This window comes from Bacillus rossius, chromosome 8 (assembly GCF_032445375.1).
Source record: "Bacillus rossius redtenbacheri isolate Brsri chromosome 8, Brsri_v3, whole genome shotgun sequence".
Lineage (NCBI taxonomy): Eukaryota > Metazoa > Arthropoda > Insecta > Phasmatodea > Bacillidae > Bacillus > Bacillus rossius.
In genome coordinates this window covers 47677936-47701223 of record NC_086336.1, presented here as the reverse complement: position 1 = coordinate 47701223, position 23288 = coordinate 47677936, and the positions used below count along the sequence as shown (strand labels likewise).

At 40.4% G+C, this 23288-nt stretch overlaps 1 protein-coding gene across 1 annotated transcript in view; it reads right to left on the bottom strand.

Moving 5' to 3' along the window:
• Positions 1-23288, bottom strand: part of LOC134535367 (gamma-aminobutyric acid type B receptor subunit 2) — a 328071-nt gene that overhangs the window by 115930 nt on the left and 188853 nt on the right. The window contains exons 8-9 of the mRNA XM_063374439.1: positions 15663-15723; positions 3470-3704 (exon numbers count right to left, since the gene is read on the bottom strand). Coding sequence (XP_063230509.1) covers positions 3470-3704; positions 15663-15723 — 296 coding nt within the window. The remainder of the gene's footprint in view (positions 1-3469; positions 3705-15662; positions 15724-23288) is intronic.

The window sequence follows — 23288 nt, the reverse complement described above, 5'->3', positions numbered from 1 at the left end:
CAGATGATAAAACATCAGAACTGATCAGAGGTAACACGATCAATTTTGGTTTTGGGAAAGAGGGAAGATAAAGAGATAGCTAGATAGGCAGCTATACGGGAGAGGTGAAAAGTGTTTCGACGGGGCTCTCCAAGCAACGGCTCTTGCTCGATTTCTTATTTTTTTTTTTTTCCTTTCTCGTCGTCAGTTTTCCCCGTCGACTCCGGTGTCGCGTCGTGATGACGCAGACGGCCGGTCGCTGACCAAAGTCTGGTGGACGTCGAGGGGATGGATAAATAAAAGAAGGAAAATAAATAAAAAAGGATCTTGGTTTGCCAGGACGAGCGGCACGGTAAGAGAAAATAAAATGTCTTGGAAGGAGAGTTGAGGAAAATATAAAATAAATATATGAAAACTGATCCGCGGAGATACAAAAAAAAATCCCCCTCCGAGAAGAGAATTGGAAGGGGAGGGGGACTGAAACAAAGATAAGGTTTAAGCGTGGCCTGAGTGGCTGCGCTGTGAGTGGAGACTGGCATCGCCGTCGTGATAAGATAAGGGCCGAGGTTAAAGGGTAGCCGAGAGGAGTGGAAGGGGCTAGGATGATGACGAGAAAAGGGCGCATGATGGGAATGATGGGGGGGCGAGATGCCTCTTTCCGGCCAATCATTCCTGTCGGAAATGGAATTGTTAGAATGGGTTAAGTTTTAAGAAATATACTGTCGCCTATTTCTAAGAAAAGAGATGATTCATTCTTCTTGTGTTGTATGGATTTAAATTTACTAAATTTGTCTTATCTATTTTGTAAATAAATAATTGATAATAGCGTTATATACATTAAGAAGTAAACAATCTACCACAATGCTCCAATCAATACAATTGGTAACATTAATTTACAGTTTACGTGAACCACTAAGAGTTTAATTTATATATTTTTTTAACCAAATTTCACAACCTTTGCTACTTATTGTTTATTTAAAAAAAAAAGATAAGTCCCAAGGTGGCTTGTCACAACAAGTTGGTTAATTCATTTCCTTGTCATTACAATTAATTAAGGGATTTTTCGCGGTAATTTATTCCGATGAGTCCCTTGTTATGTTACGTATACACATTTTTCCCCTACCAGATAAGTTATAGTAAAGGTTTTTTTTGAGTGGTAAAAGTTCTCGCAAGTAATCATAATTATGAACACGTTAAAATTTTGAGGCGAAAAATAATATGCAAGAGCGCTATCTTGATAAATTAAAAAGAAAAGCTTTTTGATATAATTAGGGAAAAGAAAATAATATAATCAACATGGCTTTAAGACAGAGCTATAAGATTTACTTATCAACTCTAAGGGGAAAAAAAGTAATATAATGTCATAAGCCAAAGTATTTCATATCTAACGGGCAATTTATTCTCGGCTAAAGCAACATTATTTTTGTATGCATGTATTGCAAAATGTATCACCCCTTTGATTTTATACTATTGAAGTATTTTCGCCTTAAAAACCAATTATTGTTCTACACGAAAACAGTAAATGCTCAAATGTCTCAAAATTGTAAACAAATAATGCAAAAACATTTTTTGGCTAAGCTATGCAAAACATACTTAACCACTTGAACAACACAACAATCATATTTGTAAGACTTCCAGCGAAAAAATTTATAAATTAGAAGTTTTGTTGTTTTTGGTGTCTATTTGAGAATATTATTTTTTGAAAACACATTTGCAACGAATATTTAAAGACAAAATACGTTGCATTTGTAACTGAACACTGTTTCCATTAAAACTGCATAGAAAATCCCCCTGGTGGGCTGTATCTCTTGCTACTTATAAGTTCATAGATTTCCAACGGCATGTATCATTCTAACAGATGGACACCGAGACTGGAACAAGGTTTTTCCGGAGACAATGATAATAATTGGTACCGTCAACAAGTTTTTTAAGCAGGAGCGAGGGAATTAAAATTCATAATTCAACCGTTTTTCATGCTGTACTTTATTTTACACACTAGCTATTTTTGACATTTTATGTTGCGGTACGTTCCCTTTGGGAGCCACGTGAAATTACGGGAAGCGCGACAAAAACGTGACACAAGTTAATTTCGGAAAGTTTTTTATGCAATGCATACGGGAGGTATGGCACATAAAACTTTATAATTTCCAACACGTGTTTCGGTACAGTTGTGTAAAAAGTAGGCGAAATAAAATAAGCTAAACCAGTTTCACAGTATTATGGACACATGCCTAATAGACCTATGCTGTCGCTGATTTCTAAGATAAGAGATGATTCATTCTTATTGAGTTTCATGGATTTAAAATTACAAAATTTGTCTTATCTATTATGTAAATACATAATTGATAAAAGCTTTATATGCATTAAGACATCCAATCAATACAATTAGTAACACATAATTAAACCACGATTAATTTACAGTTGATACTGACTGTAGCTTCAGAATAATACACATGTGTTCTGAGAACACGCAAAGCAAAGTAATCAACAGTAAAAATAATGTATGTTTTATAACATTATACATAATACAATCCTACAAATTAAATACTGTACATTTATTTACACATTGGTATGGGATATACCAAATGTTTACCTACTGTAAATCCATGTTCATCATAGTTGGTGTTACGACGATACTTGCTTGTTCTGGTAAACAATTAGGCCTTTAAGATTCACAGTGATTTTCAAAACCGTTTACGGTTTCCCGTTTGAAGATAAACAAAACTTAATTTGGTAACTTATGTCCAAATATCTTTTTTTGTAAGGTTACATTTTTGTTTTCAAAAATCAATGATAAGGTAATATTTGCAGAACTACAAAATTAGTTTATTAGAATATATAATATAAAATTAAATTTAAAAAAACTAATTTATTATAATCAATCCTATTTTTGATACTTACTAAAATAAATTTATTTTATGATGTGAGTATTATCATTATTGATTTATCAATAACTATTGATATCTTAAACAGTTAATTTGAAGTGAGTAAAAATTCAGTTAATTCGTGTTTATTTAGAAAAATTGTCTTCTTTCTCTTTCTCTCTGCAGTTTTACCCCTTACGACGTCCTTACGAGCAAAAGGTTTGAATTGCCAAATAAGTTTCACTACTTTCACGTACAGGGGCGTAGCCAGGGGGGGGGGGGGGGGGTTAAGGGGTTCAACCCCCCCGCCCCCTTAGCACCAAATCTTAAATTAATTTCTTATTCATCACTGAAACAAATTTCATATTAAAATTAATAAAAATTTTACCATTACAATATTTAAATTTAAGAACCGAAAACTGCTAAAATAGCACTATTTTACATCCCTAAAAATCCAAATTTTCCCGGGGGAGGACCCCCGGACACACCGCTTTAATACGGGGGGGGGGGGGGGGGCGGCATGCTTCTTAACACCCCCCGTACACAAATCCTGGCTACGCCACTGTTCACGTGTACTGAGTCACACGCGCTACACGACGACGCAAGGTGCCGGGTCGGCCACTGACCTCTGGTTGCGGTACATGATGTTGATGGACAGGAAGGTGACCGCCATGACGATGCCGAGCGAGGCGGTCGCCGCCAGGACGGAGTAGACGGTGATGTTGACGTGCGAGTGCTCGATGAGCTGCAAGGTGCGGTCCTTGGGCGGCGCGCGTCCGTGCCAGCGGATGGGGGCGCCCCGCCCCAGGTCCAGCTGGGCGGGCGACGCGTGGAACTCGCCCACCTTCGCCTCGCTGCCGTCTGCGCACACACGCACTCTCTCTCTAGTCCACCTTCGCCTAGCTGCCGTCTGCGAACACACGCACTCACTCTCTCTCGAGCCCACCTTCGCCTCACTGCCGTCTGCGCACACACGCACTCACTCTCTTGAGCCCACCTTCGCCTCGCTGCCATCTGCGAACACACGCACTCACTCTCTCTCTCGCCCACCTTCGCCTCGCTGCCGTCTGCGAACACACGCACTCTCTCTCTCGCCCACCTTCGCCTCGCTGCCATCTGCGAACACACGCACTCACTCTCTCTCTCGCCCACCTTCGCCTCGCTGCCGTCTGCGCGCACACACACTCTCTCTCTCGCCCACCTTCGCCTCGCTGCCATCTGCGAACACACGCACTCTCTCTCTCGCCCACCTTCGCCTCGCTGCCGTCTGCGCGCACACACACACTCTCTCTCGCCCACCTTCGCCTCGCTGCCGTCTGCGCACACACGCACTCTCTCTCTAGTCCACCTTCGCCTAGCTGCCGTCTGCGAACACACGCACTCACTCTCTCTCTCGCCCACCTTCGCCTCGCTGCCGTCTGCGAACACACTCACTCTCTCTCTCGCCCACCTTCGCCTCGCTGCCATCTGCGAACACACGCACTCACTCTCTCTCTCGCCCACCTTCGCCTCGCTGCCGTCTGCGAACACACGCACTCTCTCTCTCGCCCACCTTCGCCTCGCTGCCATCTGCGAACACACGCACTCACTCTCTCTCGCCCACCTTCGCCTCGCTGCCGTCTGCGCGCACACACACTCTCTCTCTCGCCCACCTTCGCCTCGCTGCCATCTGCGAACACACGCACTCACTCTCTCTCTCGCCCACCTTCGCCTCGCTGCCATCTGCGAACACACGCACTCACTCTCTCTCTCGCCCACCTTCGCCTCGCTGCCGTCTGCGCGCACACACACTCTCTCTCTCGCCCACCTTCGCCTCGCTGCCGTCTGCGCACACACGCACTCTCTCTCTAGTCCACCTTCGCCTAGCTGCCGTCTGCGAACACACGCACTCACTCTCTCTCTCGCCCACCTTCGCCTCGCTGCCGTCTGCGAACACACTTTACTTCTCTCTCGCCCACCTTCGCCTCGCTGCCATCTGCGAACACACGCACTCACTCTCTTTCTCGCCCACCTTCGCCTCGCTGCCGTCTGCGCGCACACACACTCTCTCTCTCGCCCACCTTCGCCTCGCTGCCATCTGCGAACACACGCACTCACTCTCTCTCTCGCCCACCTTCGCCTCGCTGCCATCTGCGAACACACTCACTCTCTCTCTCGCCCACCTTCGCCTCGCTGCCATCTGCGAACACACGCACTCACTCTCTCTCTCGCCCACCTTCGCCTCGCTGCCGTCTGCGCGCACACACACACTCTCTCTCGCCCACCTTCGCCTCGCTGCCGTCTGCGCACACACGCACTCTCTCTCTAGTCCACCTTCGCCTAGCTGCCGTCTGCGAACACACGCACTCACTCTCTCTCTCGCCCACCTTCGCCTCGCTGCCGTCTGCGAACACACTCACTCTCTCTCTCGCCCACCTTCGCCTCGCTGCCATCTGCGAACACACGCACTCACTCTCTCTCTCGCCCACCTTCGCCTCGCTGCCGTCTGCGCGCACACACACTCTCTCTCTCGCCCACCTTCGCCTCGCTGCCATCTGCGAACACACGCACTCACTCTCTCTCTCGCCCACCTTCGCCTCGCTGCCGTCTGCGAACACACTCACTCTCTCTCTCGCCCACCTTCGCCTCGCTGCCATCTGCGAACACACGCACTCACTCTCTCTCTCGCCCACCTTCGCCTCGCTGCCGTCTGCGCGCACACACACTCTCTCTCTCGCCCACCTTCGCCTCGCTGCCGTCTGCGCGCACACACACTCTCTCTCTCGCCCACCTTCGCCTCGCTGCCATCTGCGAACACACGCACTCACTCTCTCTCGAGCCCACCTTCGCCTCGCTGCCGTCTGCGCGCACACACACTCTCTCTCTCGCCCACCTTCGCCTCGCTGCCATCTGCGAACACACGCACTCACTCTCTCTCTCGCCCACCTTCGCCTCGCTGCCATCTGCGAACACACGCACTCACTCTCTCTCTCGCCCACCTTCGCCTCGCTGCCGTCTGCGCGCACACACACCCTCTCTCTCGCCCACCTTCGCCTCGCTACCGTCTGCGCGCACACACACTCTCTCTCTCGCCCACCTTCGCCTCGCTGCCATCTGCGAACACACGCGCTCACTCTCTCTCTTGAGCCCACCTTCGCCTCGCTGCCGTCTGCACGCACACACGCACTCTCTCTCTAGTCCACCTTCGCCTAGCTGCCGTCTGCGAACACACGCACTCACTCTCTCTCGAGCCTACCTTCGCCTCGCTGCCATCTGCGAACACACGCACTCACTCTCTCTCTCGCCCACCTTCGCCTCGCTGCCGTCTGCGCGCACACACACTCTCTCTCTCGCCCACCTTCGCCTCGCTGCCGTCTGCGCGCACACACACTCTCTCTCTCGCCCACCTTCGCCTCGCTGCCATCTGCGAACACACGCACTCACTCTCTCTCTCGCCCACCTTCGCCTCGCTGCCGTCTGCGAACACACTCACTCTCTCTCTCGCCCACCTTCGCCTCGCTGCCATCTGCGAACACACGCACTCACTCTCTCTCTCGCCCACCTTCGCCTCGCTGCCGTCTGCGCGCACACACACTCTCTCTCTCGCCCACCTTCGCCTCGCTGCCGTCTGCGCGCACACACACTCTCTCTCTCGCCCACCTTCGCCTCGCTGCCATCTGCGAACACACGCGCTCACTCTCTCTCTTGAGCCCACCTTCGCCTCGCTGCCGTCTGCACGCACACACGCACTCTCTCTCTAGTCCACCTTCGCCTAGCTGCCGTCTGCGAACACACGCACTCACTCTCTCTCTCGCCCACCTTCGCCTCGCTGCCGTCTGCGCGCACACACACCCTCTCTCTCGCCCACCTTCGCCTCGCTGCCGTCTGCGCGCACACACACTCTCTCTCGAGCCCACCTTCGCCTCGCTGCCATCTGCGAACACACGCACTCACTCTCTCTCGAGCCCACCTTCGCCTCGCTGCCGTCTGCACGCACACACGCACTCTCTCTCTAGTCCACCTTCGCCTAGCTGCCGTCTGCAAACACACGCACTCACTCTCTCTCGAGCCCACCTTCGCCTCGCTGCCATCTGCGAACACACGCACTCACTCTCTCTCTCGCCCACCTTCGCCTCGCTGCCGTCTGCACGCACACACGCACTCTCTCTCTAGTCCACCTTCGCCTCGCTGCCATCTGCGAACACACGCACTCACTCTCTCTCTCGCCCACCTTCGCCTCGCTGCCGTCTGCACGCACACACGCACTCTCTCTCTAGTCCACCTTCGCCTCGCTGCCGTCTGCGAACACACGCACTCACTCTCTCTCTCGCCCACCTTCGCCTCGCTGCCGTCTGCACGCACACACGCACTCTCTCTCTAGTCCACCTTCGCCTCGCTGCCGTCTGCGAACACACGCACTCACTCTCTCTCTCGCCCACCTTCGCCTCGCTGCCGTCTGCACGCACACACGCACTCTCTCTCTAGTCCACCTTCGCCTCGCTGCCGTCTGCGAACACACGCACTCACTCTCTCTCTCGCCCACCTTCGCCTCGCTGCCGTCTGCACGCACACACGCACTCTCTCTCTAGTCCACCTTCGCCTAGCTGCCGTCTGCGAACACACGCACTCTCTCTCTCGAGCCCACCTTCGCCTCGCTGCCGTCTGCGAACACACGCACTCACTCTCTCTCTCGCCCACCTTCGCCTCGCTGCCATCTGCGCGCGGATAACACACACTCCCATACACTCTCTCTCCTGTGTGCTCTTACAGGATAACCCTCTGGAAGCCAGCTGCCAAGTGTGTGCGCGGTGTCCACGCATTACAGAGATATATTATTTATTACTGAACAAGATATAATTATTGGGAATAGTAAGGATGAGGTGGTGATGGTTTTTAAATGAAAAAAAATTAATGTTTACAAATATAATTTATAAGGAATTTGTTATTTAATGTGACAAAAAATAATCGATATTGATTATTAGTTTCTAACAAACGTTTGGGATTTCATAAGTCCTGTATTCCTAGGGAAATAAAACATCAATTTGTTGTTTCGCAGCATCACTGCTGCGTCATTTCTACCTCTCCCCTGCCGTCTTCCCAATCCGGTCGTTATAACTAGCATATAGCATGCTCCATTGAGTACCGATTCCTCCCCCCCCCCCCCTTTTGCAGTCTTCCCACTCGACCGGTAGCGCATGCGTTGGGAGTGGCATTGCCGCTGACGCACTCTCCTCCTATACCGGTTCCCCCACCGCGTACCTAACTGTTCCCCTCATGCGATCGAAATTTTCTTAACGCTCCAAAATTGTAGCCCTCTCAGCAAATAAGTTTCACTTCAAAAGTTTGTAACACTACAAGAAAGATTTTCTTGCTTTGTACAACACATGGCTAAGGTTTTTTTTTTTTGGATGTATGAAATACGTTTTTTTCTCTCGAAGTAATACTGAATAGTTCTAACGGAAATTGGGGCATACTATCATATTTTTATTCATGTTTTATTCAAGCATATATATTTTAAAACCATGGAAAAGAGAATAGAAGATTCAATAATTTTACTTTATTTTGTATTATTGTCACTGGGAAGATATTCAAGGAACAGGCCACGCGGGCAGACAATGGCCTACCGGCCTTTTGGTCCACGTGCGTCGCAAGCGACTTCAGGATTTCTACAACGAACAGATTTTAATATCGTGCCTAAGTAACGAACCAAGTTGTTTTATTTTCTGAGAGTTTTTTTTTGTCATCGACTTGTTTTCGTGACCAATTTTGAGGTAGCTGGAGGTCCGAATTATTACAATTTGAACCATTGTGTAGTTTGAAAACGTTTCGAGGAAACGTGTGCTACGTTTGCTTTGGCTTTCACTGGCTACCTTTCAAACTTATGTCCAACAAGTTCGGAAGAACCTGTACACTGTTTGAAATTACAGTAAATTTATGGACTTTCCAACGAAGAGCTATTTATTATTAAAAAAAAAAAAACTGAATCTTCGTAGAAACTACGCAGTATTTCGAAATTCCGAGTTGCAAGTTTCGTTCTTGGACAGAAGAAGAGTGTTATTACTGTAGACTAGACCAGGATTTTTTTAAATTGTTTTGTCGATATACCATGGATGGTATTTTGGATTTATTTCCCAAGTAAGCGAACCCATTGTCCGTAAATTTCACGAAGTCGGCCGTGGATTTACGAAGATCCTCGGATGATTTTTAACCAGCGTTCTTCGTAGATCCAAGGTGAAAATTATTTCAACGGTGCATTCTGGCAGTGGAACGTAAAGAATCGGACCCGGGATTTGAATTTTTTTTGATGTGACAACGTCTAATAAACAGATGAACGCCGGCTGCACGCACGAAAAAGTTTCCCGTTACGCACATTGTCCCGTTACGCTGTGTCCCGTTACGCTCATTGTACGCTTGCGCCGCATCTATCTCTCTTCCACTCGATTGGAACAACCATCGATTTGACTTTTTCGAGGCACATTAAAACTTGAAACACTCCCATTCGTTTCCTACTTTTCCTATCATCGTCCTATCCTTAACAGAATAACACAGATTGGAAGAAGTTAAAGAGCAAACATGTATAAAAGTTATAGTTAAAATAAACCCTTCGTTAAAGTAATAAATATGTTTGAATTAATGAGTGCAAATAAAAGTAAATTTATCAATTAAATTGTAGATTTAATTTCACTCCTTCTTTGTATCCATACAAAATAGTGATAATTCAATAAAAATGATTCAATTTTATTCATAAAAGTATGCAATCATTTCGTGAATGTTTTGTTATGAACATTGTCACGTTAAACTGTCGTCCGTAAACCGACTTTACAGACAACCAATTTTTATTTATTTATTTATTTATTGCCTTATTTAAAAAATGTAGACGTGCATTATGTTTTGTTTCTTTCTGCCTTTACAGTTTTTTTTTTTTAAATTCCGAACGGGGAATTGAAGCGGAAAGGAAAGTGTGTGTGATGTCGCGGGTAGAAAGGCGGGACCCGGGTACAACAGCAGCCGCAGAACCGCTACCTCACGGGCTGATGATCCCGCGGCAGAACCGCGCGCGATCACGTGGTGGTCGCTGAGGTGAGCCGCCGAAAGGAGGGAGAGTGATGATGCAGAGAGGTGCTTGGAAATTAATGCCGAGGCGGAAAAAGGAAATGGACGCGGTGTTACAGGCGGGGCGGTGCGGAGGAGGGTTGTTTTTGAAAGGCTGGAGCAAATTCTCCCCCCCCCCCCCCCCCACGGCTAACACGCGTAGCGGGGAGAGTGGAGGCGTTAAAATTTTCAGGGCAGGGGCGACTCCATTAATTACGTCAACACCTTCGAAAAGCTATATACGCCGCACGACCGCAGTTTGCCCACCTCTCACCCTATCTCTCTCTCTCTCTCTTTCTCTCTTTCTCTCTCGACCGCGAGCGACGCTAATTAAACGGAATCATTAATGATCTGGGCTGCGCGACGGAACACACCAGGCATCGTTTTGATAAATCGTGAAGCCGTGCGAATTGGGCATGACGTTTATGGAAAATACGCGGGTCTACTATATGCACATTTTCCAAAGAGATGATTAACGTAACGGTGTTTGCATAGTCAGATCACTCGCCACAGTAAAAAAAAAAATTCTTTTGTAAGTTTGAAAAATATCCCGTTGGTAACCAGTTGCCAAAAAATAATTTGAAATGCTAAAAGATTTTTTTTTTAAGTTTTACAAAACGTTACGATGGATATTTTTACAAAATTAAATATGTTTTTGGAAACAATAACGAATATTTCTTGACGTTCTTACGAAAATTGGCGCATAATTTAAAAATTTTTCTAATGTTTTATACATGCATAATCTTTTTTTGAACTACGGAAAACGAAATCGAGGATTTATGAATTTGACTTTTTTTTTTTGGTTTATTTATGCTGATTTAATGTGACCAGTTAATGCTAGGAAGCTATTCAGGAAATAGTTTACAGAAAACTTCAATTAATGTAGGTACTGGGACAACACAATCATAGATGCCCGGGCAAGCATCTGAATCCAGTAATAATTCGATTTTTTTTTAGTGGTAAAGATTGTGTTCATGCAAATGTACAAATTCGCAAAATAACTCTAATTTTTCGTGATGGTTTCAGTTACATTTACAGAAAAAAATTATTACAGTGCACCCGGGTTCGATGACCGGCGGGTGTTTGCACGAGGATGTTTCACGAGAAGGAAACTTAGCGGACGTTGCTGAGGACCAATGTGAGGTTTCTCGTGTTACTGCCATTTGTCTTTGCCCAACCAAGATATGCATTTCATCAGCTCTTCCCAGTCGCCGACTGTGCCACTCGTCGTATCTTACGATCTCGACGTTGTCGAGACAGTCGGCATTAATTAATTAACTCACCCTTTCTATCAACTGCCAAAATCCAGTGTATAATTAACTTTGTATGATATAGCGCATGCTTGAAATAATTATTTGGGTGAAGTTATTATTATTATTATTAATTTTTGCTTCTTGAAATGATAAACATAAAACAAACTTTTTCTCAAATAAAGTAAAAACAAAATTTTTCTTTACAATTTTGTAAATGATGCTTTGAAGTTAACATAAATTTAGTCCTATTATAGCGAGAGAAAAATTACCAGCGTTATTAATTCTGGATACATTATTGAAAACTAAATATATATTTAAATAATTTTATTAAAATTAAAAAATATTTTATTTCTGTTTGAAACATTGTATTTTATTAAAGGTAATACAATTGTAGTTATATTTATTTGGAAATATTAGTTTGTTACAAGAAAAAAGTATAAAACCAATATTTTTAATAAATATTTTATTTCATATATTGCTTCAAATTTATTATGATAACAATTTTAAACGACGCATGCAAAGCAAATAAAACTTTAATAATAAAACCTTGAATGTGTAAGTATGAAATATGCAGAAAAGATAAAAATATAAAAATAATAGTATTATATTTTGTAATCTATTAAATAACTGTAAAGGCAATAAAACAAATTTTTCAACCGATAATTTCTTCGTTTTTTTAAAATTATTTTTCTTTATGATATTAACGTGTGTATTGACTTATCTCATAATATTATATCTGTTAATTTTTAAATATTTAGTTAGGGAATTAATGTACATATATTTATTTTTGAAATTAAATACTTTCTGTATCCATTGGTAACTAAACATTTATACAATTAAAGAAGAGTTTAATATAATTCACAGTTAGTTTTTTTTCCTTTAGGTGCTCTACTCGTTTAATAATTCCTAATTTTTTTTTCGGTCAACCGAAACCTGTGGAAACGACGTATTTCATATAGTCGGCGGACTCGCATCCCCGCTGTGCGAAAGAGAGAGAGAGGGAGATAGAAGAGAGATAGAGTTCCCCGAGCTAGATAGAGCTCGCGGTGATTCCGAAAGCAACCCCCATCCTGTTCGCGCTGGTTTGCCGCAGAGAGGGTGGAGTCCTGGCTGGAGAGCTGAGAGGTGCTGGGTGAAGCTCGTACAGGGAAACACCTCCAGCAGTTGATGCCACCCTGATACCCCCCGACTGTCCAGAGACCAACCGTGTTTCCTTACTTGCTTTCATCTTCAATTCCGTGCTGAGTTTTCTTTGGTTCGACAGGATACAGGACTTGGCTTTGGATACCTGTTAAAGTCAACACTTGTGAACTGGCGTAATCAACATGATAATTATTGTAGTCGACCGCGTGAATATGATAAATCACTTCCTCACGGCGCTTACAGACTAGTTAGTAAATAACATATGGGGTTTGCCACAAGATTTAAAAAAGTCTGGGCGATACCAAGTATTCCTTGACGTGCCAAAAAAAATGGAACAACTAGTCGAAAATATAGAATTTTGGCAAAATGATAGGGGAAAAAAAACATATAAATGGCGGGGCCTAATCCTTTAATCCCGGATATGAGTTCAGCAGTTCGGACTGATTTGAGTAACAAACATTCACACATCCGAAGAACCAAACATACATAAATTCAGAACGGAAAACTAGTACAATATAATTTAAAAAAAATTCAAGACTACGGATACATGCAAACGGTCAACCCAAAACTATATACCACACTATTATATGCTTTCAGTACATGCTAGGACTGACATAAAAAACTATGTTTAAGTTAATGAAAATCATTAAGTAAAGGCTCAAATATGTTACACTTATAAGTATTGTTATGTGGTTTCGGATATATATTTTCCAGTGTTGAATTGCAATTATTATAAATTGGAACAAAGGAATCACCTCATTATCATAATGTACATGTTGCATTTACTGTGATGGTGACAGTCGTTTTCAATCGAGACTCAAACAAGACATGTGCTTGCGATAAACTCTTGGGTCTGACAAACATTCCTAGTTAGTATTAACTAAACAAACAGTAATAACCTGCTCATATACTAATTAATGTTTTTTATGGTTTTAAGCATAAAACAAAGGAGGGTTGTCTGTAAAGTCGGTTTACGGACGATAATTTTACGAGATAACGTCATAAGAAAACATTGATGAAAAATTGCAAACTTTTTAATTTCCATTTATTATTTACAGTTTTTTCAAAATTTAATTTAGATAATTTGTTTAAATATAATCACGAACAATCTCTATATATAAAAATGTTATGTTGGTTTGTGTACGCTTCAAAAACTCAAAAAGTTCTGCACCGATCGAGCTGAAATTTTACCATTATATACAACCCGCATCAAGGATTGTTTTAATCTACTTTTCACGTCAGCAACATACCCCCGAACGCGAAAAAGTAACTGCGCCATTTTGTTAATGGGTTTTCTCGTGAATAAAAATAAAAAAAACACACATTTTCTGTTATGGAAACGTTTCTCCATGCCAAAGGATTTCTCTTAGCAATGGAAAACTACGTCAAGTGAAACGAGCGGGAAATGGCTATATACAATGAGAATGCTTTTATTGTGAGGTGAAATAATTAAAAAATGACTAAGCGTACCGGTATGGGACTAATTATACAATATGAATGAGGTACCTTAGTGTGATCGTGTCTCGATTGAGCTGCGCCGTTATCCAAATCGTAAGAAGAGGTTATGTTTTGTATGGGTCTATCACCACTTGATGTGGGATTGCATGTAGATGGTTCTAGGCTATTCATTTTTTGGACTCCTTAGACCCTATACTTTTTTTTTAATTTTTAATTTAATTAATATGTTCTATCGCCAATAACAATTGCATCAATCGTAAGTAGAGGTTATGTTTTGTATGGGTCTATTACCACTTGATGTGGGATTGCGTGTAGATGGTTATTGCATCAATCGTAAGTAGAGGTTATGTTTTGTATTGGTCTATCACCACTTGATGTGGGATTGCGTGTAGATGGTTCTAGGCGAATCATTTTTTGAACTCCGTATACCCTATACCATTTTTTTATTTTTAATTTAAATTAAAATGTTCTATCGCCAATAAAAATTGCATCAATCGTAAGTAGAGGTTATGTTTTGTATGGGTCTATCACCACTTGATGTGGGATTTAGTAACATCGAAAGAAGAAGTGATCGAAAAAGTATTTCCTGACATTCATAAAAGTCATAGAAATCACGGCTCAGTGAAAGAGCTATCCTTGCCGCAAAGAATAAATATGTCTAACTTAATAATGTTATTCAATCCAGTATTCAAAGTGATGAAATTACATATAAGTCGATAGACACCGTTGTGGAAGCAAATGAAGTAGTTAATTATCCAACGGAATTTTTAAAATCACTTGATCTGCCAAAGATACCACCACACATACTTAAATTGAAAATAGGTGTGCCAATTATCCTCTTGCGGAATATTAATCAGCCAAAACTCGGCAACGGCACGCGACTTTCAGTTAAGAAATTAATGAATAACGTAGTGGAAAAACGATTTTAACGGGGCCTTTCAAAGGTGAAGATGTCCTCATTCCTCGAATACCCATGATCCCGACTGATACACCATTTCAATTTAAAAGATTGCAATTCCCGATTCGATTGGAATTTGCAATCACAATCAATAAAGCTCAAGGTCAATCTTTAGAATTGTGTGGTTTAGATTTAGATGCGGATTGCTTTTCACATGGACAACTGTATGTTGCGTGTTCCCGAGTCGGAAAACCAGAGAGTCTTTATATCTACGCATACAGTGGAAAAACAAAAAAAAATATTATATATCCACAAGTATAGCAAAATTAAACTTATATGAAATGTATTCTTTGTTTTGTTTCTCATTTCTCAACTATTCAATCACAATGTGCCACAGCGAAGCGTGGCAGGGTACAGCTAGTTACTTATAGAAATAAACTGAAATCAAATCAATGCCAATAAATTGTTAATTTGAAATGATGAAATTGGACAAATAAATCAATTTTTTTAAATTGCTGCTTTTAAAAAGCCCGCCTTAACCTGTATGATATTATAGAAGATTTTCTCGCACGGTGGTTGGTCGGTTCTTGCACACTCGGCTCAGGCGGAACGTGACAATGAGTCATGCTTTTTCGTGCGTGCAGTTGGCGTTCATCGATTTATAAGACGTTATCACGTCAATAAATAATTACGAGTTTCACAATGGTTCCATTCACTGAAACAAAATCTAATAACTAATTATTGCTTGTATGCTGGAAGGTAAACGGTTTCGATATATCTTTGCCATTGGCATGGAAAATAAATGTTTGTAATTAAAATTAGGTATATGTCGAATTCTAACTGTAACTGAAATTTTTGTAACTCTACGAATATCAATGGAAAAATGTTGATAGGAAAACAAAATTCCAGGTACGTCCTAAGTACTTTTTTTTAAACTCTATTTTAATATTTTTAACCAGGTATTTCTCACAGTTACTAGAAAATGAAAATACTTACTTTGAAACTGCTTCAACAAAATGCTCGCCTTCCTCTCGTTATCGTAGAATCTCACGGGACCCTGCAAGTAAAAAAAAAAAAAAAATCATCAGCATTCTCGATTCATAACTAACTACGTACACCGTGTACCCTATGGCCGTCTTGCTCATGTTTACAGGTGAGGTGATAGACGATTGGAGAGCAAAGTAAGTGAATACAAACACACCATTTCGAGGATGAAATTTGAAATCCACGAACAGACTGCCGAAAGTCAAACTCACCCTAGGCCACTGCTCAATCTAGGTCATCACAATCATGCTTTTAATAATTTAAGTTCAATAAAATTACATATATAAATTTAGCATTCATGTACGTGCAGTTTTCGAAAAGTAAAAATAAAAGTTTGAGTTATTTTTGAAAAGTCATAACTTAATAAAAGCAGAAGAAAAAGTTTAATAGTCAACTCTATATGTCCACATAGTAATAAACATATTGAAAACGACATGATAAAAAATTTGATATGTCAAAATAATATGAAATAATCAAAAATGATTTCTTTCTAATCTAAGCGTATTGACCTGTGAGTCCTATAAACTGGGTATTTTGTGATTCGGTACTCCTTTATTAAGAAATTCTCATTGTCCCAGATTCATCCAGATGAACAATGAGCTTATAGTAAAAGCAGAGAAATAAATAAATATTTTTACATTTTAGCCTACCGCGAAATGAATCACCGAATTTTTCCGGTCTCTTAACAATGGCTAAAAGAAAATTCACAAGAACATCTGGAAAAGGTAGTGACTGTTTGAAGGAGAAAGAAGTTAAACAGTAGCAGCATGTTTAACTAAGATTCGAAGAAAAAACGACAATTTCCTTCAGTAAACCATTGAATATTCACGAGAAGAAAGTCAAGAGGAGAGAGATAAAAATCACTTGGTTTTTTCTTGCAGAGACAGAAAACGCCAAGTCTTTTAATTACCCACGAGAGGCCCAATCAAATTGTAGAATAGAATAGTTATGCCATTTAAAAAAGGTAACATCAAAACTAATACTAAAAACTTAAGAGGCCACTCCAGTGTTTCAGGGGCACTACGCAACCCGCGTTAACCTCATAAGATTCAATGTTATTTTCATTTTGCTTATAACTAATTAACTAATATAGATTTCGAAATGATGCTTGCTTGATATGTAAGACAACGATACTCTTATCAAAGCCCCTTTCTTCAAAAACGTGCATAAATTATGGTTTTATACTAATCTATACTAATATGTATAAGTGTATTGTCTAGGTTTGAACCATAATTAATGCACGAATGTTTGAAGAAAGGGGCTTTGATAAGAGCATCGTTGTATTAGATATCAAGCAAGCATCATTTCGAAATCTATATTAGTTAAAAAGTTATAAGAACAATGAAAATAGCATTGAATATTATGAGGTTAACGCGGGTTGCGTAGTGCCCCTGAAAAACTGGAGTGGCCTCTTAAGGCAATATAGAGTTTAAATACTGTTCACAAAAACTTTCTATGAATGTTAAAATGAAACTAAATGGAATTATACAACAGTAACGTATTCTTGAGTTTTGTTTACAATAAATTGTAAAATTATTTTGTTCCGATTTTAAATCAATGAAAGTTATATTATTCAATGAAATCACATCAAACCGTTAGAAAGGTTTAATTGCTGTTGCGCTCTTAAAGTCCCTGAAATATGTTTCTGGACAGATAAAAATAAAATATTAAATTTAATATCTTATATTATAAAATTTCTTAATTTTCTTTTCTTCTCAGAAAAATGGTTTACGTTACGAATGCAATTTTCCTGATAATATTTATACGGTATAAACCTACACTAACACGGAAAATTAACTTTTTTCCATTCACCACTCCTCTCTGTATATATAAATTAAATAGTTATTTTCGTTTTGTATAACGAAACTTTTTCTCTTATTTGAACACCTCATGTACTCATTCAAACAAACATTCCTTAAAATTAAATATATATCTTCAATAATAAAATGTGATGTGTAGGGTACTGTAATTAGAACGTTACTGTGAAAGATTAACTGTACATATTCAAAAAAGGCTTGTTTTTTAGTGAACTTACTGTCGGCATTCAAAGTATTTAATCTCAAAGTTCCAACATTGAACTGCTTTCTTGCGTGAATAGACCTTAAATGTACTCAAAGTCATTTATGTTATGAAGAGTAAAAAAAAAAGTCTGTAAAATAAAAATATTATTTCCCTGCAAGTATGAGGGAAATAAGCAGACCAAAAAATAACAGAAAAATGTGTTTATCTCAGAGGTGAATGGTAAATATTGACTGATTTCATCACTTAATTGTATGAGCATGACAGACTCTTTCTTTAAGAAGCACTGATTTTTGTAAATATTTAGAAGAATAAATAAATTAGGATAGTTAAGGCAATAAAATGACTCTTAATCCACTGTATGTTGCGTAGAGAAAAAAAAAATGTGATTTGGGGAAAATTTAAGCCAAAAAATTAGCAACTTTATTGAACCTTAACATTTTCGTGTAATAAATTTGTTACACTGAGCATAATGGCTGAAAATAATAAATAGAGTACTGCTGAGTGTGTTCGTGCGAGTTGTAGGATAATTAACAGGCGTAAGGCGTAAGGGGTAGCTCATGTCCACAGGTTTTCGACTGCCTGTACTTTTCCCCTGATAAAGTTTCACTTGTCTTCTCCCCTACCCAACCACACGCCTTTCTTTCGCAGGTATTCAAACTTATCCGGGTTCGACGTGATGATACAGGATATACATAAAATAATGTCCCAGATTCAATAGTATATTATAACAGTTTAATTTGCAACAAATCATACATCACATTGAAGGTAAACTGGTAAACTAACCTAGTTTTTCTTACAAATGTTCAATATGTTCCCCTTTAGTTATACGGCACACATCCAACCTAAGGTCCAACTCTTCCCACACTTCGGTTAACAAGTCCAGAGTAATGGAAGTAATAGCCTATTCAATTATATGTTCCAACCCTGGCAAATCGGTAGGTAGCGGCGGAACGTAGACGCGATATGTCATAAAGCCCCAAAAGAAAAAATCGCATGGCGTTATATCAGGTGAACGTGGAGGCCAGCGAAAAAGAGCTATGCAGTCTCGATTTACCTATGCTATCACACGTTTGACTGAAATTAAAGATTCTCTCTTTGCAAATTGCAGAACATAAAATTATTTACGCTCAGGAGTCGCCGTTTTGCGTAGGTGGCGCTGCAAGCGAGATAACAACAAAGCAGTGCTTGTGCACGCGCTTATCTAAAACTGTTTGATTTACTTTTTGATTGCGACCTTGAACCAACACTCTACAACTCTTATAGTTTATACTATTAAAATTTATAACTGAGACATTCTTTTATGGGCATACTGTATTACCGCGTTTTTTCCAACTAGACTTCTCCTAACCCCCTCCCCCGTCAACGAAGGCCATACACCATCCCCCCCTTACATTCTTAGCACACTAAATACGTGTACGTGACACTAAATTCTTTTTTTTGTCCCCGCATGTTTATGACTCGCTTTAATGCGTTATATTTTGTTTCTTCATTTAACTTTCAAAACATTTTTTTTTAAAAAATGGTTATAGTAGTATCTATTGGAGGGCGCTGGGTACTCGGTGAGGAGACCGGGAACCTGTGTCTGCCATATTGGTTTGTGACGTCATAGCTGTCATCTTGGATGGCATTGGCTTTGATCAATACAATCAAAAAAAAGCCCAAATTCGCCAAATATTGACCGAAAATTCGTCAAAATGACTTCAAATTTTCTGTTTTAGGAAGAAAAAAAAAGTTCACCAAAACATCTTAAAATCCAAATTTTCCGTTTTCGAAGAAAAATTTTCGAAGATCGAGCGAAAATTTCACATACAAAAATTTAAAATTCTACAGATTTTTTTTCCTTAAAAATTCTAAGTATTTACAAAACGGTTTTATTTCCCCCATCTACCAGCTGCCCGTAAGCCTCTGGGGATCTTTGACCTTGACCTTGACCCCAGCCACCAATTTTTTATGAACTTTAATTTATAAACGTAAAAAAGTTTAAGAAAGACTAAAAACAATGGAAGTATATTTGAAATGATTTAAAAATAGTTTACATTAAAAAAATAATTTTCCCACTTTTATGAAAAATAATTTCTAACTTACAATATGGCGGAAGTGCCGTTTTAATTCAAAATGGTGGAAAGTTATAGAATTTAAGATGGCGGCTGTGATGTCATAATACAGAGTGGCCGAAAATTTTAGAAAACAAAATGGCGGAATCCTAGTGGTGGCGGGAGACAATGTCATCCAATATGGCGGCCGGGATCAAGGTGAAGGTAAAATATTCTCAGCGGCTAGTAGATTGGGACTTTAAGCCGCTATAGGGAAATTTAGTTACTTTAATTGCAAAAACGTCTTGAGGAATATAGAATTTCAAACATTAAAATTATTGATGGAAATTTTCTACCAGAGAATGAGAAATTTGAATTTTCAAAATTTGCGAGATTTTTTGGTGAAAATGTTTTCTTGAAAAATGGAAAATTAAAATTTTTTTGTTAAATTTTGGAGAATCTTGATTCAATGTTGGCGAATTGTGATTATATGTTGGCGAATTTGGGCAAATTCCAAAAGTCAAGGTGAAATGTCAATGTCATTCAATATGGCTGCCATGACGTCAAAATCCAAGATGGCGGAACTTGGCTCAGCTTCTCACTCAGCACCTAGCACCCGGGGCTTTATATCTGTATATTTATCGGTGATAATATTCGCGGATTTTTTGTATTACGTTCGCAAATTTCGTCACCTTATATTTAACTCAAATGTTTGAAGTTGCGACCACTTGCGTGAAGTTTTAAACTTCGTGAAATATCGTTCATTAAAAATTCGTTTACCAAATTTACGCCAAAACTATACAATCGAAAGGAATGTAGTGATAAATCCACAGGAATATCCCTAGAACTAAAGTGATGTTATAACAAATGAATTAACCAGCATGGCAGATGGAACAAGAGTATCAAGTCTGCTTAACTTCTGAGCCCTGTTTTGACTGACCCCGGTAACTCCCCTACCCCTACTGTTATGATCCTATGAGGTGACGAAGTGTATGGTAAACGTAATGCAGTTCATAGCCGTAAGTAATTTGAATGAATTAATTTTGTTTGGTTTTAAATATTGTTAATTTTGTATTTTATTTTGTATTTGAATAAACTTTTTATAAAGTTATTGCTATGTTTTTTTATAATGATCAAATAGTAATATTTACTTAGAAATGCTTAAAAATATAAATGAACAGGAATGCGTTCCTTTAAAATTTGTCCAAACAAATGGTAGTAAATGCAGAAGAAGGAATGAAACAAAATATTTCGCCGTGGTTTACAAAGAAAAATATCCAACTTTGTTTAAACTGGAAGGTAAATTAATAAAACAATATTTTAATTATGTTTTTTTGTTTATAGACATAACATTATCAGGATGTTTCTAATAATCATTGAAACTAGTTTATAATTAAATATTGACAGAACCCTTATGTCGCTCTAAGCTTAGTATTCTACTTGAATCAAACTAAAATTTTATAAAACCCAGTATGAAAAAAGAATAAACGTGATTTCATTTTCCTTTGTGATGACAATAGATAATACATTTTTTTTGTAATGTGCACAGTCAAATGTCACTTACTTGCAAGTCATAAGAGTTTAAAATTAGAGTGCACGTCACACAGCAAGATCACGGCAAAAACAAAAGAGACGATTCCGTGGTGGTTTTCCATTGCCTAAGGCAGCAGCGCAGGCGTAAAGCGACGTCCACCAGTTAATACTGGTGAGAATTCAATTTTTTCAGGAAGGAACATTTTCCGAGCCAGTCAAAAATCTAACAAGTAACATAAAAAAGAGGGAAATTATATTTTTATGACTGAATGAACTGTGGGTTAACTTTATTTCGTTGATTGAAAAAATTTCAAATCGTAACAGCAGTTTAAACTCACTGAAATTTCAAACACCACTAGGTTCACAAACTATCCGTGTTAAAATTTTGTGTAAATTCCCCTCCGAGTGGTTTTTATTGGCTTATAGACTGCGCACCGTATGAGCTTGTTTTTACCTGTGAGGGGTTTTGCAAATGTAAGCGGCCGTGGGTGAGGAGGGGGGGGGGTGAGGAAAATTCCATTTCTATCCGAGCGCACCAGACCGGCGGGGCGAAAACCGCGGGAAAGTAAATATGCAAATCCCCCCCACCTCTTGCGCGCTGCGAATTGGACATCTGGTTGGGCTTGCGCTTGCCATTTCTCCTCCCACCACTTCCCCCCCCCCCTCCAACCAATCCCTCCTTTAGCCAAAATCTACCACGAAACTACCTTCTCCCTCCCAAATCCCCCCAAAGGCAACCCGTGGCGCGCTCAAATGGACAAATGATTTATTCACAAATCTGCGGAGTGGCGAGGCTAGGTTCGCGCTGATGAAGTACTTCCCACCCGACTCACATTTTTTTTTTAAATTTTTTTATATTTTCTCTGGACTCGAGCGAACACCAGCACGTGACGGGCACAGAGGAATGGCTTGTCGCAGCTGCCCTGCAGACATGGCGCTCGAATCATTCGCGTCTATGCACGTTATATACGGCGCATGGGGAAGGAAGGAATTGCTGTTGGGGCTGGGAGGGGAGGAATTTGCAAGTTACCTTTGCAGATCAGTTAGATGCACGCCGAAATTAAGCAAAAAGTTTTTTTTTTTTTGGGTTGGGGGGGTTCGTGTTCTAGGAAGAAAATGGGAGCGATCACATCGATTGCGTTTCTTGAAGCGAAAACGTTTACCTCGCTTAATTTTCAGAGGCAATCGGTTCAAACCTTTCTTCTGTGGCAAAGTACCGCCAGATTACAACCACGAGACTAATAATGCGTCAACAACGGCTCAAACCCATAACGGATAGATCACGCATGTATGTGTTTGTCGCGCAGTGTTTTTTTTTTTGCCTGTGACGTCATCGCATCAGTGCGGGCGCACGCGCGTTTTTGTCACGAAATGGCTTTGTGTAAAGATGTAAATTGGTGTAGCCTTTGAAAAGGTGTCATTGTGAAGAGCTGCTAGGATATAAGTGGACATCGGTTTTAAATTTCAAATTACAAAATAATTAAAGATCTAGTCGCATATGACTCGTATCATATGACCCGTTGCTTTGTATTCTCATGTATTTGCGCAGTGCTGTGAGGCATCTGGCAAGTGTAATCGAGCCTTCGTGCTAGTATCTTATTCTCTAGGTCACTTTCCTGCCAGGTGTAAAACCTTTTTGTACAAGCCTTGACTAAAAACTCCGTCTTTGAATTAAATTATTATTTTTCTTTATGAAATTTAAAGTTCCTCGTTAATGATTTTTTGTACCTATCAGTTTTTTAAAAGGTACTTGTTAGTGTAAAATTCTTGTGTTTGGGTATTTTGCCATGTTGAAGCTTATTTTTGACCAAAATATATACCCAAGTTTTTGAAAACTTTTTTTCTTATGTTTGGAAGTTTGGATTTTCTATAAATACCTCTTTAACTTATATCATAAAAAAAATTGATTGTCATCTGTTCGTGCGAGGAAGTGTACCTAAAAATTGGATTCCGCAGGTTGTCGGTTGTATATAAGAGATTATAAAAATAT